Here is a 15815-nt window from a genome sequence, read left to right on the forward strand (position 1 = left end):
CCACAAGGAAGTGGAGGTTTAGGGTCAGAGTTTTTCCTCTCCTAGATGGGCTCCCTTCCCAGGCAGACCAGCCCCATCTGCCTCTCACTTCCCTCCTCAGTGCTTGCAGAAACCGCCTTCTTGACCCACTCTTGGTCTCGCCCGCTCTCGTTTATATGGCTGGAGCGCACTCCCTACAAGGTGGGTGCTCTGCTGCTGAGCTGCCGCCTATAAACAAAGCAAGTTTCCAGTCCTCACCGTTCAGACTAAAGGGCTGATCTAAATAGGAATCTGCCTTAGATCTCAAGTCAAAGTTTTAGCACGCCCAACTCCGTGATGTCCACTGGATTGGTAGCAGCTCTCCAGGATTTCAGATGGTGATCTTAATTCCACCCCTGCCTGCAGGTGCCGAGGACTGAATTGGGGACCTTCTTGCATGCAAAAAGGTGTTCTGCTACAGAGCTACACTGCTTCCCCCTAAGGCAGCCTTTCTCAACCTGTGGGTCCCCAGATGTTGTTGAACTACAACTCCCATCACCCCTAGCTAACAAGGCCAGAGTTCAGGGATGATGGGAGTTGTAGTCCAACAACATTTGGGGACCCACAGGTTGAGAACCACTACCCTAAGTGCTTTGCTGCCCATATTGTTGTTAGTTACGAAGGATGATTGTGGTTTGGAGTGAAGAAAGTTCACATTTTGGCACATGGGGGGGGTGTATAATCAGGGCTGTGCCTCTAACTCATGGACCAGCAGAGCTGATGGGGAAGAAGCCTCCCTGGGTGTCAGCACACGCCAGCCAGAGAGACATGGTGGCTTGCAGAGCTGATGCGCGGGGAAGACGCCTCTCTGGGTGTCAGCTCATGCCTGCCAGAAGGACATTGTGGCTTGCAGAGCAGATGAGCGGGGAAGAAGCCTCCCTGGGTGTCAGCACATGCCAGCTGGAGGGACATGGTGGCTTGCAGAGCTGACGCGCGGGGAAGAAGCCTCCCTGGGTGTCAGTGTACACCAGCTGGAGGGACATGGTGTCTTGCAGAGCTGACATACGGGGAAGAAGCCTCTCTGGGTGTCAGCGCATGCCGGCTGGAGAGACATGGTGGCGTGCAGAGCTGATACGCGGGGAAGAAGCCTCCCTGGGTGTCAGTGCACGCCAGCCGGAAGGACAAGGTGGCTTGCAGAGCTGATGCGCTAGGAAGAAGCCTTCCTGGGTGTCAGCACATGCCAGCTGGAGGGACATGGTGTCTTGCAGAGCAGATGAGCGGGGAAGAAGCCTCCCTGGGTGTCAGCGCACGCCAGCCAGAGGGACATGGTGTCTTGCAGAGCAGATGAGCGGGGAAGAAGCCTCCCTGGGTGTCAGCGCACGCCAGCCAGAGGGACATGGTGTCTTGCAGAGCAGATGAGCGGGGAAGAAGCCTCCCTGGGTGTCAGCACATGCCAGCTGGAGGGACATGGTGGCTTGCAGAGCTGACGCGCGGGGAAGAAGCCTCCCTGGGTGTCAGCACACGCTGGCCGGAGGGACATGGTGGCTTGTAGAGCTGACGCGCGGGGAAGAAGGCTCCCTGGGTGTCAGCGTACACCAGCTGGAGGGACATGGTGTCCTGCAGAGCTGACGCACAGGAAGGCCTCTTTAGGCTCATGGGACCTCTTTGGGCTCTGGGATGGGTCTCCTATTTGAGCCCCTAGGATTCTCCAGGCTGCTCCCCATTATACATGATTTTGCGTACGTGTGCAGAGGCCCGGAACAGAACCCCCGTGAAAACGGAGAGTCGCCTGTACTACTACTACAAAGGTCTGTTCCCAATGAGTTCCTGTACCTTTTTCTTCCCTAGAAAAAAAAAAGCACTGGGTATAAAGATAATGTAAAAGTTCCTAAAGCAACGCAGGCTGAGCAGAACCTGAGGAGGAGGATGGGGTGGGCCACGGCCAGCTTCCGACACGCCATGTTGGCATCCCACAGGCGGCTCCCGCTCGTCTTGGAATCGCTGGAGTCGGCCAGGAGGGTGATGAAGCGGTGGACCAGGGCGTCGAGCTGCAGGGAGAAAGAGAAGAGCGAAGCATCAGCCAGGCGCTCAAACACTTCCTGAAATGGACTGAATGTGCCAAATCTACCTTTTCCAACCTCACAACTTGCAAAGAGACTTCTAGTCTCCCCAAGAGGAGGTGGTCAATGGCAGGTTTCCGGATCGTTTCCTTAGGGTTGATGATGGAACACAAGGGACGAAAGGTTTGAGACCGCAACCCATTTTCAAATACTCCCTCAATTCACATTGGATTGGGTGAAAGTTACTTGGTGCTTTTTTTGGGGGGGGGGAGGGGGACAATCAGAGCACAGGTCACATTTGGAAGGTCAAGCATTTGACACCCTTTTGGAGGGGGTGGAGATGGTGGTCACCACCCAGTGGGCAGGCAAATAAATCACTTAGTGGAAATCACGACTAGGATTTCTCAAACTCGTTGCCAGAGGGAAGCTTTCCTGAGCTTGTGAACTGTGTAGCTGGCGGGTGCCTGTGCTGGAATGGCCCAAGGAAAATGGAGGGTCCAGGCTTTTTCTGAAGACTTTTTCTCTCCCCCCGCCCTTACTTTGCAGGTGCTGCTGTCGGTGGCCCCTTCGGTGGAAAGCAGGGTCCCGGGGACTGGCACTAGGAGCTCAGGCAGCTGAAGATAGATTTGCAGGAGAAGATCCTGGCAATGTTTTCCCATTGAGCTGAAACAGAAAAAAGAGACATGAGATTACTGACCTATCAAAGAGGGGTTTCCAAGTCTACCAAATGTATCTGCTTCATATCCCCAGCTTTCCCTTCATGGGGCAATGCCAACCCAACAGCTTCACTGGAATAAGCTATTTTAAAATGCAAGCCGCTAGTCCTCAGGGGTACCAGATAAATCCCTGCAAACACGTGGAGAGTAAAGAAACGGAAATGAACAGTGCATGTTTCTCCCAGAGGGGCTTTTTGAGGTTGCCAAGGATTTATGAGCAATTTTTCTCCAGTCTCGAGCCCCCTAAGGTCCCGGGGGAGGGGTATAACAACTAAAGCACAACATAAAACAACTTAAGATCAGAGAAATAAGGAGGGTCCTTAAAAATATATACGTCAAAAAAATGCGTCTTCAGCATTTGCCAAAAGCTGTCCCATACAATTAGATCTTATGCAGGGGGTTCAGTTCCAAATTTAAATTCAGTTCCAAATTTCAGTTCCAAATTTAAACAACTATTCACCTTTCCTTGAGATTTCAAGTTCATTTTTTTGAATTGAAAGTTGAAAACAAACCAGACAAATTATTTTCCTTCCATCTCAGCTAAACCTAAAGAAACTCAGTACAGTACCTTTGAATTGAGGTGGGCGGGAGACGAAAAAGCGATAAAATTTATAATGTACAAGTATAAAAATATGTTACTCAAGGTTCAGCATAATAATTTAGACACAGAAATGTGTATGCTCGAGCATGCGTAGTTTCCCAGAGCCAGGAACCCCAGCACGAAAATAGCTTTTGAGCTCTCTGCATGGCTTAGCGGGCAAGGCCCACTCAGCGCACCGGTCTGGGATACTCTTGTGAGATCTTGCAGGGATGTCCAAGTTCCTTTCAGATCTTGCAGGACCATCGCCAGGCTTCCAGAGCCAGCGTGGCAAGAGGGCCTCACCTGGCAAGCGATGTAGAGAGCTCAAAAGCTCTTTTTGTGCTGGGAAAACCTCTCGTGTGTTTAATTTGTCCATTTTCACCCGCTTTAAATGTGTGCAAGTTGCACCCCTTCGTGGATCACTGCCTTGTCGTGGCGAAGGGGCTTGAATAACTCCAAGAAGCTGTGAGCTATGCCGTGCAGGGACACCCAAGATGGACAGGTCATAGCCGAGAGTATAGACTAAATGTGATCCACCTGGAGAAAGAACTGGTAATCCACTCCAGTATTTTGCCAAGAAAACTCCATGGACATAAAAAAGGAGAAGCTTTGAGAAGAGAGTGAGAGTTTCCAAGCCATGCTCTGGTTCATGGGGTCGTGGAGAGTTGAACACGACTAAGACGACTAAACAACAAACAACAACAACAAAGATGCACCCGTCTTGCATGGCAAAGTGTGTCTTTTCCCAAAGCCGAGCGAGGCCTCACCTGCTCCCCCACTGCTGGATGCAGGCTGTCAAGTACTCGACGACTTTCTTGATGCTTTCGACATCTCCGTGGCAGCAGCTGAGCAGGAGCGGCAGGCGGGACTGGGTGACGGAGCTGGAGGCCTCTCCAGAGCGCTGGCTCCTGGTTTCAGATTCAGCCAGGATCAGCTCCACCAGGCTGATCAGCTCAGGGGCCTCAAGACGCAGAACAAACTCCTCCCGCCGTTTCTGCAATGCAATTTGGAGACGGATGTGAACAAAGGCAATCCAGGACTTTGAATTCCCAACACAAATAGGTATCTCAGAAGAGCAACAGCCATCTGTTTGGGATTGCTCCTGATTTGGGTTTCCTGCAACTAGCGGGCTGGGGAGGTGGTCTAAAGTAAAAAGGTAAAGGACCCCTGGACGGTTAAGTCCAGTCAAAGGCGGCTATGGGGTTGTGGCGCTCATCTCGCTTTCAGGTCAAGGGAGCTGGCGTTTGTCCACAGACAGTTTTCCGGGTCATGTGGCCAGCAGGACTAAATCGCTTCTGGTGCAACGGGACATCGTGACGGAAGCCAGGGTGCATGGAAATGCCGTTTACCTAACCGCCGGAGCGGTACCTATTTATCTACTTGCACTGATGTGCTTTCGAACTGCTAGGTTGGCAGGAGCTGGGACCGAGCAACAGGAGCTCACCCTGTCACGGGAATTTGAACCACCGACCTTCTGATTGGCAGGCCCAAGAGGCTCAGTGGTTTAGACCACAGCGCCACCCGCATTCCTGTGGAGGTGGTCTACAATGGGGGTAGCCAACGTGGTGCCCTCCAGCAGTTGTCATAGACTCCAGCAGCATCAACCCAACCATTAGACAGGCTGGTTGGGAGTTGCACTCCAACATCTAAGAGCTGTAAGAGCTGTTTGACAGTGGAACAACAGTGGAATCATATATAATTGAAAAGTCGGAAAGCTGTCCAAGAGTCCTCTAGTCCAGGGGTCAGCAAACTTTTTCAGCAGGGGGCCGGTCCACTGCCCCTCAGACTTTGTGGGGGCCGGACTATATTTTGAAGAAGAAAAAAAAAGAACGAATTCTGTAACGGGAATTGGGGTTGCTCGTGCGTAAGTGGCTGCTGCTCAAGGCAACGTTGTCTGGCTAAACCTTTCCCTGGCTGGACAGCCCTTACTCCGTGGCTGTGTCAGTCACTGGCAGAATCCGTCAGTGGGCGTTTCCTGAACTTTTTCCAGCATAAAAGCTCTTTGACACCAAGTCTCCGCCTAGCCTCCCTACGTGGAAGCTTTCTGTGCAGAGTGGGCATGGCCAGCGGAGGTCCTGTGCTCTCCCCGCTGGTCTCTGTGGAAGAGTCTTGGAGCCCTCTCTCCGAATTCCTCCCAGGCTCCCCTTTCTTCCTGGTGTCACGCCGATTTCCTTCCTCAGAGGAAGTGAGCTCTCTCTCCCTGCTGGGCCCTTCTCCTGCATCGCTGCTGCGCCTTACCTCCTCTCCTGGCTCCGATGGCAGTTCCCTGACAAATTCTTATGCCCCACATATAACCCAGAGATGCATTTTAAATAAAAGCACACATTCTACTCATGTAAAAACACGCTGATTCCTGGACCATCCGTGGGCAGGATTGAGAAAGCGATTGGGCCAGTCCAGCCCCCGGGTCTTAGTTTGCCTACCCATGGTCTAGTCCAACCCCCTGCAATGCAGAAATCTCAACTCAAGCATCCATGACAGATGGCCATCCAACCTCTGCTTAGAAACTTCCAAGGAAGGAGAGTCCACAACCTTCTGAGAGTCCTTTCCACTGTCAAACAGCACCTACTGACCTGGTGTTTAGCTGGAATCTCGTTTGTTGGAACTGGAAGCCAATGTTTTGAGTCCTACCCTCTGGAGCAGGAAGAAAACAGGTTTGCTGCTGCTGAACTAAGCCACCTTCAGGAGCTCATCTGTGGGCTCACATCTGCGGTCAGGCAAGGACCCTGGGTTTTAATCGCAGGGCTCTTTGGATCCATTTGTGCAGGATCACTGAGAATGGCCTTTTGGGCCAGCAAGGCTTCCTTCCTTCTTATGCCCCTATCACCCTACAAGTTGACTTGAAAAGTGCACCCCCTTTAGGCCAGGGACGGGGAACATGGCATCCTCTGGATCTTGTTGGACTTCAGCTCTGATGATCCCTGACCACCAACCACGCTGCCCGGGGCAGATTGGAGCTGGAGTCCAACCACGCCTGGAGGAAGGCCGTGGGAAGGCCACCTTCTCCTTGCAATAGATAAAGCAGCTCATTACCTGAGGTATCCTCTGATCCCGTCCTTGCCAAATGCGAGGGATGTGAATGCAGGCCCAGAGGAAATCCAAGGACGCCGTTGGGTCAAATCTAAGCAAAGACATAAACGCAGGTGTGCAAAATCAAAAGGAGGGGGAAATGGCACACAACTAACTTGGGAAACCAAGGAGCAGAACCTGGGATCCACTGCCATCACTCTGCTGCGTCTGTCTCCATCTGATAACCATCAGCTGCTCTCCCCAACACCTGATACACAGTCTTTCACACACACACACACACACAGGCAGATTAAAACTGGGTTGGGGGGGGAAGGTTCTTCCATCTGAAATCTGTTTCCTTCCAACTGCATGCCCCTCTTTCCCTAGGGCATAAGGAATCATGGCTGCAAGGCGGCTGCAGGAACCACCAGCCCATTTCAATGCCCAGGTGGGAAAGAGGTTGTGTGCATGGCATGAAACAAGACCTGCAGGTCACACGGATTTGGTGAAGTTAACTCTGTAATTCAAAGAAACAAGACAACTCCAGGAGGTTCTAGACCTAGTGATCACCTCAACTCTTCCTGGTAGAACTTGCTACTAAGAGGCAGCTGCAAGGACTGAAAGTTCCTGCCTTCCCACCGTTGACCAAGCCTCCTCTTCCCCAGGGTCCTTCCCAAGCAATATGAGACTCCTTCATCTTGTTTGCCTTTGCTCTACCCTCTTCATACATTGCATCACAGCAGCAGAGTCCCCTGCAAGCATCTCTGGCATTGCACCTGAGGCCATGCGAGTCAGTGGTTCTTTGCACACCTGACAAACACTTTTATATATATAGTGGTACCTCTGGTTGTGAACGGGATCCGTTCCGGAGGCCCATTCGCAACATGAAAAGAGCGCAACCTGAAGCGCTGTATCTGCGCAGGTGTGCAGCGCGTTTTGGTGATTTAGCACTTCTGCACATGCGCAAGTGGCGAAACCCGGAAGTAACCCAAGTACCATGGGACGTAACCTGAAAGAACGTAACCTAAAGCAAACATAACATGCGGTATGACTGTACAGTGGTACCTCGGGTTACATACGCTTCAGGTTACAGACTCCGCTAACCCAGAAATAGTGCTTCAGGTTAAGAACTTTGCTTCAGGATGAGAACAGAAATCGTGCCCCAGCAGCCCGGCGGCAGCAGGAGGCCCCATTAGCTAAAGCGGTGCTTCAGGTTAAGAACAGTTTCAGGTTAAGAACAGACCTCCGGAATGAATTAAGTACTTAACCCGAGGTACCACTGTATTGTCGCTTTAGGCTTCGATGCTATATGTCGCTGTAATGGTTCTAGGGGTTGCTCGTGCGTAAATCGGCGCCACACCTGGCTGGGTTGCCTGAGTGAACCCTTTCTGTCCGGACAGCCACTCACCCGTGGCTGTCTCAATCGCTGGCAGGATCCGTCAGTGGACGTTTCTTGAACTTCTTCCAGCAAATAAGCTCTTTGACGCCTAGTCTCCGCCTACTCTCCCTGTGCGGAAGCCTTCTGCGCAGGGAGGGTGTGGGCAGCGGAGGACCCGTGCTCTCCCCGCTGGTCCCCGGCGAGGAGTCATGGGACCGCCTCGCCGATTCCCCCATCTGCCCCCCTTCTCCACTGGTGCTACGCTGATTCCCTTCCCCAGAAGATGGGCTGCTTCTCTCCCTCCTGGGACGCTCTCCGGAATCCCTCTGGAGCCCTCCCTCTCCCTCTGGCTCCGATGGCAGTTCCGACAGTCGCCCTGTCGTTTTATGATGCAGCGATACAGATACACTTTTTACGAATTAGCGAAGCCACCCAAAGAGGCTCTGGCTTGACCCACCTGTGCTCTCGGCTTTTGCCAAGCAGGATCTTGATGCAGCGGTGCAACGTGGTCCAGCTGGACTGGTGAGTCAGGAGAGCCAAAAGGTATGGGCGGAAAGAGGGTGGCTCTGATTCGGAAGAGCCATTATCCTGAAAGGAAAAGGGGGAAAGGTAACTATGGAGGGATATGGGATTGAAGCTGGGATGGTCTGCTGCTTGGCTACTGAGCTACAAGGGAGTACTTGGGGCAAAGAGACGAAGACGAGGCAAAGCCACGGAGGGCGATGAAGGCAAAGGCAAGAAGCTTGCGCAGCTGTCAGGCTTTGGGGAATCGGATCCCTCCCCCGGTGGCAGTAAAGAAGCAGATCAAACGAAAGGAGCATTCTTACCAGTTAGTTTCTTTAATAATCACAGTGAGAGACAAAGGAATGAATGTCTCTCTAGAAATGACGTTGCTCCCAGTAAAGGTTTACCCCCTCTGTCTCCATTAATCTACATCACTCCTACGTCAGGGAATCTGAGCTTTGTGCTTTCTGTTCTATCACTCTCAGAGCCCGCCTAGTCTTAGGTGAAGGGGGGGGGGTCAGGAATGCTTTCCAAGGGCACTGAATCTGCCGTCTGTCTCTCTCCTGGTGTTTCCTCTTCTAGCTGTTCCTCACCCAGTATTCCCCAGCTTTCCCCCTCTGGACTATGCCCCTCTGCAAACCGCTTTTCTAAATCTATACTGCCTTTCTGCCCTTGGGAAGGTTCAGGAGAAGGGGCAGCGGCCCCCACCATTCCTCCTCAGTCCAGCCCCTGACAGCAGTTCCGGAAATGGGAAGGAAGCCCCCACTAGGATCTCTTCAGCAATTTCAGCTCGTGGGAGCTGGAGATGCCACCTGACGTCACAGGTACACCAGGCTTGATGGCTCCTCACCTTATTCCAGGAGAAGAGCAGCCTTTGCTGGAGATCTGGGCAGTTGCTGATCACTTCGGGGTCCAGGATCTCCAGCCAGTCGATGAACAGGCCAGAGGAAGGCCCCAGCTGGCAGGTTTCGGCACTGGCGGGCGAAAATGAGGAAAGAGACATTGAAAAATACCAACAGGAAAGGCAGCCGGCAGCTGGTTGAGCCTGTCAAGGTCTTAAGGAGGGCAGAGGGTACCTGCCCAGCCAGCAGCTCACCTGCAGTTCTCGGTTTCTTTCTTCACGGGGGTCTCTTCTTTGTCCTGGAGCAGCAGCGAGCTCACCACGGAAATGGGCCCTGTGGCAGGGAAGCAGGATGGCATCTCCATGGTAACTGAGAAGAGGGAAGCCAGCAGCTCCTCCAGGTATGGCGAGTGTGTTTCTGTCAGGCCTCGAAGGACTGGCAAAATGGAGGGGAAGGAGAGAAGCCAGTTAAGAAACTGAGTGGAAGCACGAAAGAAGAATGGCAGACGAAATTAACGGACCATGCAGAATTGGGCAAAATGACAGGAAGAATTCGAAACCTGCGGGACCAGAGATTTACAGAAGATTGGAAGAAGTATATGAATTATTTGAAGAGCAACTGTAATTAACAAATTACACTAGTAGGACTACAAGAAGTTTTGTAAGGAGAAATATACGAAGTGTTACAAAGTAGAAAAAGATAGAGATATTGGTTATGAGTTTGAAATGTAATAGGGAAAATAAGAAATGCATACTAAGAGATTAGATTGGAAAATTTTCAGACAGGACTGATGGAAGTCAAAAAAAATTGAATAAGATGTAAAAGTATGTTTAATTACTGTTGAAAATGATACGTTAAAAAACTAATAAAATTATATATATATGAGAAACTGAGCAGAAGCACGGGCAGAGAAAAAGGTGGTCGTGTCTCCCAGGACTTGAATTAAAACCTTTGCACTAAATGCCCTTCAGAGCAGAGGTTGGGAACCTGAGGACCTCTCCAGACCCTGCCGGACTACAGCTCCCATCATCCCTTGCTGACTGGGGGCTGATGGGAGTCGGAGTCCAGCAGCATCTAGAGCAGCGGTTCTCAACCTGTGGATCCCCAGATGTTGTTGGACTACAACTCCCATCATCCCTGAGCTCTGGCCTTGCTAGCTAGGGATGATGGGAGTTGTAGTTCAACAACATCTGGGGACCCACAGGTTGAGAAATGCTGATCTAGAGCGTGACCTGCCCCTGAAGCTGTGCCATGGATGGAGGCAAACGAAAACAGGAAAACAAGGAATAGGAAACGCAGGAGGTGCACAGGAGAATCTTAACTAGAACTAGCTAGGGAAGGCAGGAAATGGACTGAGCGAGGAAAGGAAGTAGCTTCACATTCCTTGACTCTCAGCACTTCATGCCTTGGGTGCCAAGCAATGGCAGCCTTTGGGCTCTCCGATTTCAGCGGCGCTCTGTGCGACACTAAAATCCCCACTGCCTCTCGCGCTCCATTCTACAGCATTGCTGTGGCGTTCCTGCAGCTGGTTCTGAATGTGATGTATTTTAACTACAGTGGTACCTCGCAAGACGAATGCCTCGTAAGACGAAAAACGTGCAAGACGAAAGGGTTTTTCGTTTTTTGAGTTGCTTCGCAAGACGATTTTCCCTATGGGCTTGCTTCGCAAGACGAAAACGTCTTGTGAGTTTGTTTCCTTTTTCTTACAACCGTTAATACCCAGGGAATCCGCGCTCCGCAAGACGAAAAAATCGCAAGACGAAACAACTCTCAGAACGAATTAATTTCGTCTTGCGAGGCACCACTGTATCATTTTCAACCAGTTTAAAAAAAAAAAAAAAATTCAATACAATTTCACCTCACACTTAACTTGTGTGATTTTAACCTTGCAAGGCTGGCTGGTTGAAATCGTACAAATTAAATGCATGCAAGGTTTTCCTGGCGCAAAAAGAGCTTTTAAGAGGTCGACCTTGCTTACTGGGCAATGCCATCCAGGGGCACCTGCTCTGCAAGCCTGGAGACAGTTGCGTGAGATCTTGCGAGAGATCTCACAGAAATTCAAGACGGCCCTGTGAGATCTCATGAGAACATCCCAAAGCTGTAAGGATGCCCATGCAGTGCTGGTTCCAAGTGCACAGTTTCGCCCTGGAACAATGATTCATATGTGGCAGGCGAGAATTCTACCACTGAACCACCAGGAAGGATTCGAAACCGGCGGGACCAGAAATTCACGGAAGACTGGAGTAAATTTACGGACTATTTGAAAAGTAATTGTGAAGAACAGACGACACTTGTAGGGTTGCAAGAAGTTTTGTGAGGAGTATGATTAGAAGTATCGTAAAAATGGACAAGCGGGAGGATGATTTGTTAAGAGATGCAAAGGCTATATAAAGTTAAGAAATGCATAAGAAGTGGTTAAAACAGTGGATCATCAGAGGTGCTGATGGAAGTCTAAAAAGATTGTATAAGTGATAAGTTTTGTGGTACATTTTATAATTTTTATGTTAAAATTAATAAAAAATATTATAAAAAAGATAATTCATATGTGGTGGGGTTGCAAGGAAATAAAGAAGTTTTGCGGAATAATACATGAGGAACTTAAGAAAATGCTAAAAAAAAAAACTTGATAAAAAAATCCCGAAGCTTATCTGTTAGGGTTGGTGGGCAAAGACATACCACATATGAAAAAAACAATCTTTTTATATGCAACAACAGCTGCCAGGGTAGTGATTGCTACTGAATGGAAATCTCAGGACACACCAACAAAGGAAGAGTGGATTTGTAAATTAAGTGAGTATATAGAATTGGCAAAATTAACCTCAATTATAAGATATCAATCAAATCAAAAGTTAAGAATGGAGTGGAAGTATTTCAAAGATTATATGCCAAAATACTGTTCTAAAAATTACATGTTAATAGGCCTAGAATAAAAAATGTACGCAATAACAAAACCAATAAAGAAAGAAGGAAAAGGTAGAAAGAAATATAAGGAAGTCGAATTGCTGTGGAGGGAAGTAGGGTGGTGGGTTTTATAATTAAGTGTATAATTATGCAGCTGTTGTAATTTAAATATTATATTTTATGTGAGGGAATCATTGGGAATTTTGGTTATTATGTATATATGTTAAGTTTCAATAAAGATCTTTGAATTACTATTTTTTTAAAAAGTATGCACAGTTTTGCCTATAGGCCAAACCCTCAGATATGAACCTGTGTGTAAGATACTAATCGTATTATAATAGTGCATTTTGTACTGCCGTTTCTAAATGTTGGAAGCTGCCTTGAATCCCAACCGAGAAGAGAGGCAGGACATAATTGCACCAAACGACGCATACCGTGTTTTTCGCTCTATAAGACGCACCAGACCATAAGACGCACCTAGTTTTTGGAGAAGGAAAACAAGAAAAAAAATATTCTGAATCCCAGAAGCCAGAACAGCAAGAGGGATCACTGCGCGGCAAAAGCAGCGATCCTTCTTGCTGTTCTGGCGTCTGTGATAGCTGCCTGCATTCGCTCCATAAGACGCACACACATTTCCCCTTACTTTTTAGGAGGGGAAAAGTGAGTCTTACAGAGCAAAAAATATGGTAATTGCTGGAGGAAAGAGTAAGCCCTCATCTGGCCCCGAACTCCCATTTCCCAGCAGCCCATGGAGTCACTGCTTCATCCATGATCGGAGGAAGGGTTGAGGAGATGGTTCTTACCTTTGCTGACCAGCTCAGGCTCCACGTTATACTTCTCCCCAGACTTCAAGGTGGTGATGATGGCGCAGACCGTCGGGCCGATGACGTCGGCATCCCGGCGGAAAGACAGAGCCTCGGCGAGGTGCAGGAATCCACCGCGGACTGCCAGGGAGAAGAGAGGAAATAAAGGATCGCTCAGGAGCCAGGCCCAATGGTTGCGCAGGTCCTTTGACTACAGACAGGCCCGAGTTCGATTCCTACCACCTTCTGTTACAAGGTCACGGCTGATGGGAAAGGCCTCTGCCTGATAAACTTGGAGAGCTGACGCAAGTTGGAGGAACCAGTTCTGAGTTATGTGTGGGGCCTCCCATGCCCATGAAATGGAAGCTGTGGTTAGCGCAGGATGCTGCAGCACGATTGCTAGCAGCAGGGAGACCAAGGTGGATAAAAATCAATGATTTTTAAAAATAAATAAATCAAAAAAATCAGATTTTATTTTTTAAAAAATCAGATATTTTATATATTTAAATCAGATTTTTAAAAAATATAAATTGGATTTTAAAAATAAAATACTTTTGGAGGAAAAATATCTCTAAAGATAGTTTGCTATTTAAGTTACATTATAGTCCAGAGGCTATAAGGATTTGTTTCAAGTTTTTCACATGGGCTAAAACTCAGTCTAAGGATTTTGTTTCAAAAAATTGTTTAACCACATCAGTTAACAAACATGGATACATATGCTATAATGTTATTGTTTTAGTTAAATAAATTGTTTAAATTGTTATTGAGGAAATGATTATTTTTCTCCTTCCAATAAAGTAACGTGGAAAAGTTGTCCAAATATAAACAGTAAACCTATTAAACCTCACCATGATTTCATAATTATCTGTCAATGTATTTCTAATAGTATAACCAAATCAGTAAGTTTTGATATAACTGTAAAAACTACTCTGAAATTTTATTATGCCAAACAGGAAACCTTCATCTGGTTGTAAATATTAAGATTATACCAGCAAGAATGAGTCTTTCTGTAAAAAAAAAAAGATTTAAATCAAGTCTTACTGACTAGAGATTTAAATCAAGTCTTACTGGCTAGCGATTTAAATCGTGATTTAAATCGATTCGATTTAATCAAATCCACCCGGCTGTGGAGTATGATAATGTATTTTCCTTGACAGGATGAAGCTCGTAGTCTGCTTGTATAGATGCCTTTATGCCTCAAATCAAGTCCACCCTGAGTGAGACCCTGTCAGCTTTACAGGGTGGCATAAGCCCCAAAGAAGGTCTCTGCCCCAAGCAGCCTGCAGTGCCGAGTCCCCCCCAGGTGTCCCAAACCGCTCCTCTTACCGTCATTGATCCGGTGTCTGGAGGAATACTGGACAGCGAAGGATTTGAGCTGGGTCCGCAGAGGCCCTTCCTCCACAGCTGGATTCTCCAGCCACTGCAACATCTGCATGAGGACTTTGAAAAACAGCGAGGAGAAGGTCGTGTCCTGGGGAACGGAACGCTGGAGAAGGGAACAGGTGGGATTACAGGCAGAAAACAAAGCAAAGGGACAAGGCAAGAGAACGGCAGACCAGAGGAGCTTACATTTCCTCCTGCTAAGTCGCCAGGGTGGTCTTGAAGCCAGGGCTACTAGAAGTCTAACTAGGGCCTTCGCCTTTGGCACCACAAATGCTTGGTAGGGTGGCATGCGGGAAATTAATAGATTAATTAATATGCAATAACAACCACCTGGTTGTTTGTATGTGCCAGACTCCAGCTACCCACACAGATCATAGATTAATAAAATCATAGCTAGGGCTGGGCAATATATTGATATATCATCCAAAACCGGTCTGAAGTCCATAATGTGATATCGGTTTCATAATTTTTGACCAGGCAATGTATCACGAATCATGATGTATGTTAGGGCTGAGCGATGTCTGGCTTTCAACATTGTGATATACCACTGGCTGAACATTGCGATATGCGAATATATCATGATGTCTGAAATAAGGATGGAACTATGTAGAGGTGAACGGGATCATGTCCTGAAAATGGCTTCAACGTAGGGGTCTAAAATGGAGAGGGTTTTTTACTTACCTTTAACATATTATTACAACTGTTATTTTAATAATAATAATAATAATAATAATAATAATAATAATAATAATAAAAATTATTATTTATACCCCGCCCATCTGGCTGGGTTTCCCCAGCCATTCTGGACGGCTTCCAACAAAGTATTAAAATACAGTAGTCTGTTAAACATTAAAAGCTTCCCTAAACAGGGCTGCCTTCAGATGTCTTCTAAAAGTCTGGTAGTTGTTTATTTCCTTGGCATTGGATGGGAGGGTGTTCCACAGGGCAGGCACCACAACCGAGAAGGCCGTCTGCTTGGTTCCCTGTAACCTCACTTCTCACAGTGAGGGAACCCCCAGAAGGCCCACGGCGCTGGACCTCAGTGTCCGGGCAGAACAATGGGGGTGGAGACGCTCCTTCAGGTATACTGGGCTGAGTCCGTTTAGGGCTTTAAAGGTCAGCAGCAACACTTTGAATTGTGCTCAGAAACATACTGGCTTTTATAGTAGAGCAATGGGGACAGAAGGAATAATGAAAGAAGCAACGACTGGCTTCACGATTTTTAACAGCACACAAATGCACATTGTGACTCGTGATATATCGCTGTGTTAAATATTATGAAACAGTTACCATGATGAAACCGATTTTTGACAGTGAATTGAGACATTGCCCAGCCCTAATGTGTGTGTCTCTGTGTGTGTACTATGTAAAAATCACGATACAGGAAAAACCGTGAAGCCAGCCAATGCCGCTATATAGCTCCATCCTTATTTCCGACATCATGATATTTCAGTATATTGCGATATTTAGCTGGCGATATATTGCGATGCTGAAAGCCAGATATTATTGCCCAGCCTTAATTGCAGAATTCAGACCATGAGGGTCGTCTGGCCCAACCCCCTTGCAAGGCAGGAATCTTTTGCCCAACGTGGGACTCGAATACACAACCCTGAGATTTAGAGCTACCCTCAATAAACACATGAGACGTAACCGGCTGTGTTCTTAGATAAATAAGGTATGC

The 15815-nt window shown here is 48.1% G+C and overlaps 1 protein-coding gene across 1 annotated transcript in view; it reads right to left on the bottom strand.

Moving 5' to 3' along the window:
- INTS1 (integrator complex subunit 1) overlaps positions 1–15815 on the bottom strand; it is an 80149-nt gene that overhangs the window by 14823 nt on the left and 49511 nt on the right. Inside the window, exons 31-39 of the mRNA XM_079953654.1 lie at positions 14078–14237; positions 12752–12892; positions 9302–9482; positions 9056–9179; positions 8159–8289; positions 6348–6435; positions 4082–4308; positions 2558–2681; positions 1873–2006 (exon numbers count right to left, since the gene is read on the bottom strand). Coding sequence (XP_079809780.1) covers positions 1873–2006; positions 2558–2681; positions 4082–4308; positions 6348–6435; positions 8159–8289; positions 9056–9179; positions 9302–9482; positions 12752–12892; positions 14078–14237 — 1310 coding nt within the window. The remainder of the gene's footprint in view (positions 1–1872; positions 2007–2557; positions 2682–4081; positions 4309–6347; positions 6436–8158; positions 8290–9055; positions 9180–9301; positions 9483–12751; positions 12893–14077; positions 14238–15815) is intronic.

The sequence above is a fragment of the Podarcis cretensis genome (genome assembly GCF_951804945.1).
Source record: "Podarcis cretensis genome assembly, chromosome: 14".
NCBI classification, from domain to species: Eukaryota; Metazoa; Chordata; class Lepidosauria; order Squamata; family Lacertidae; genus Podarcis; species Podarcis cretensis.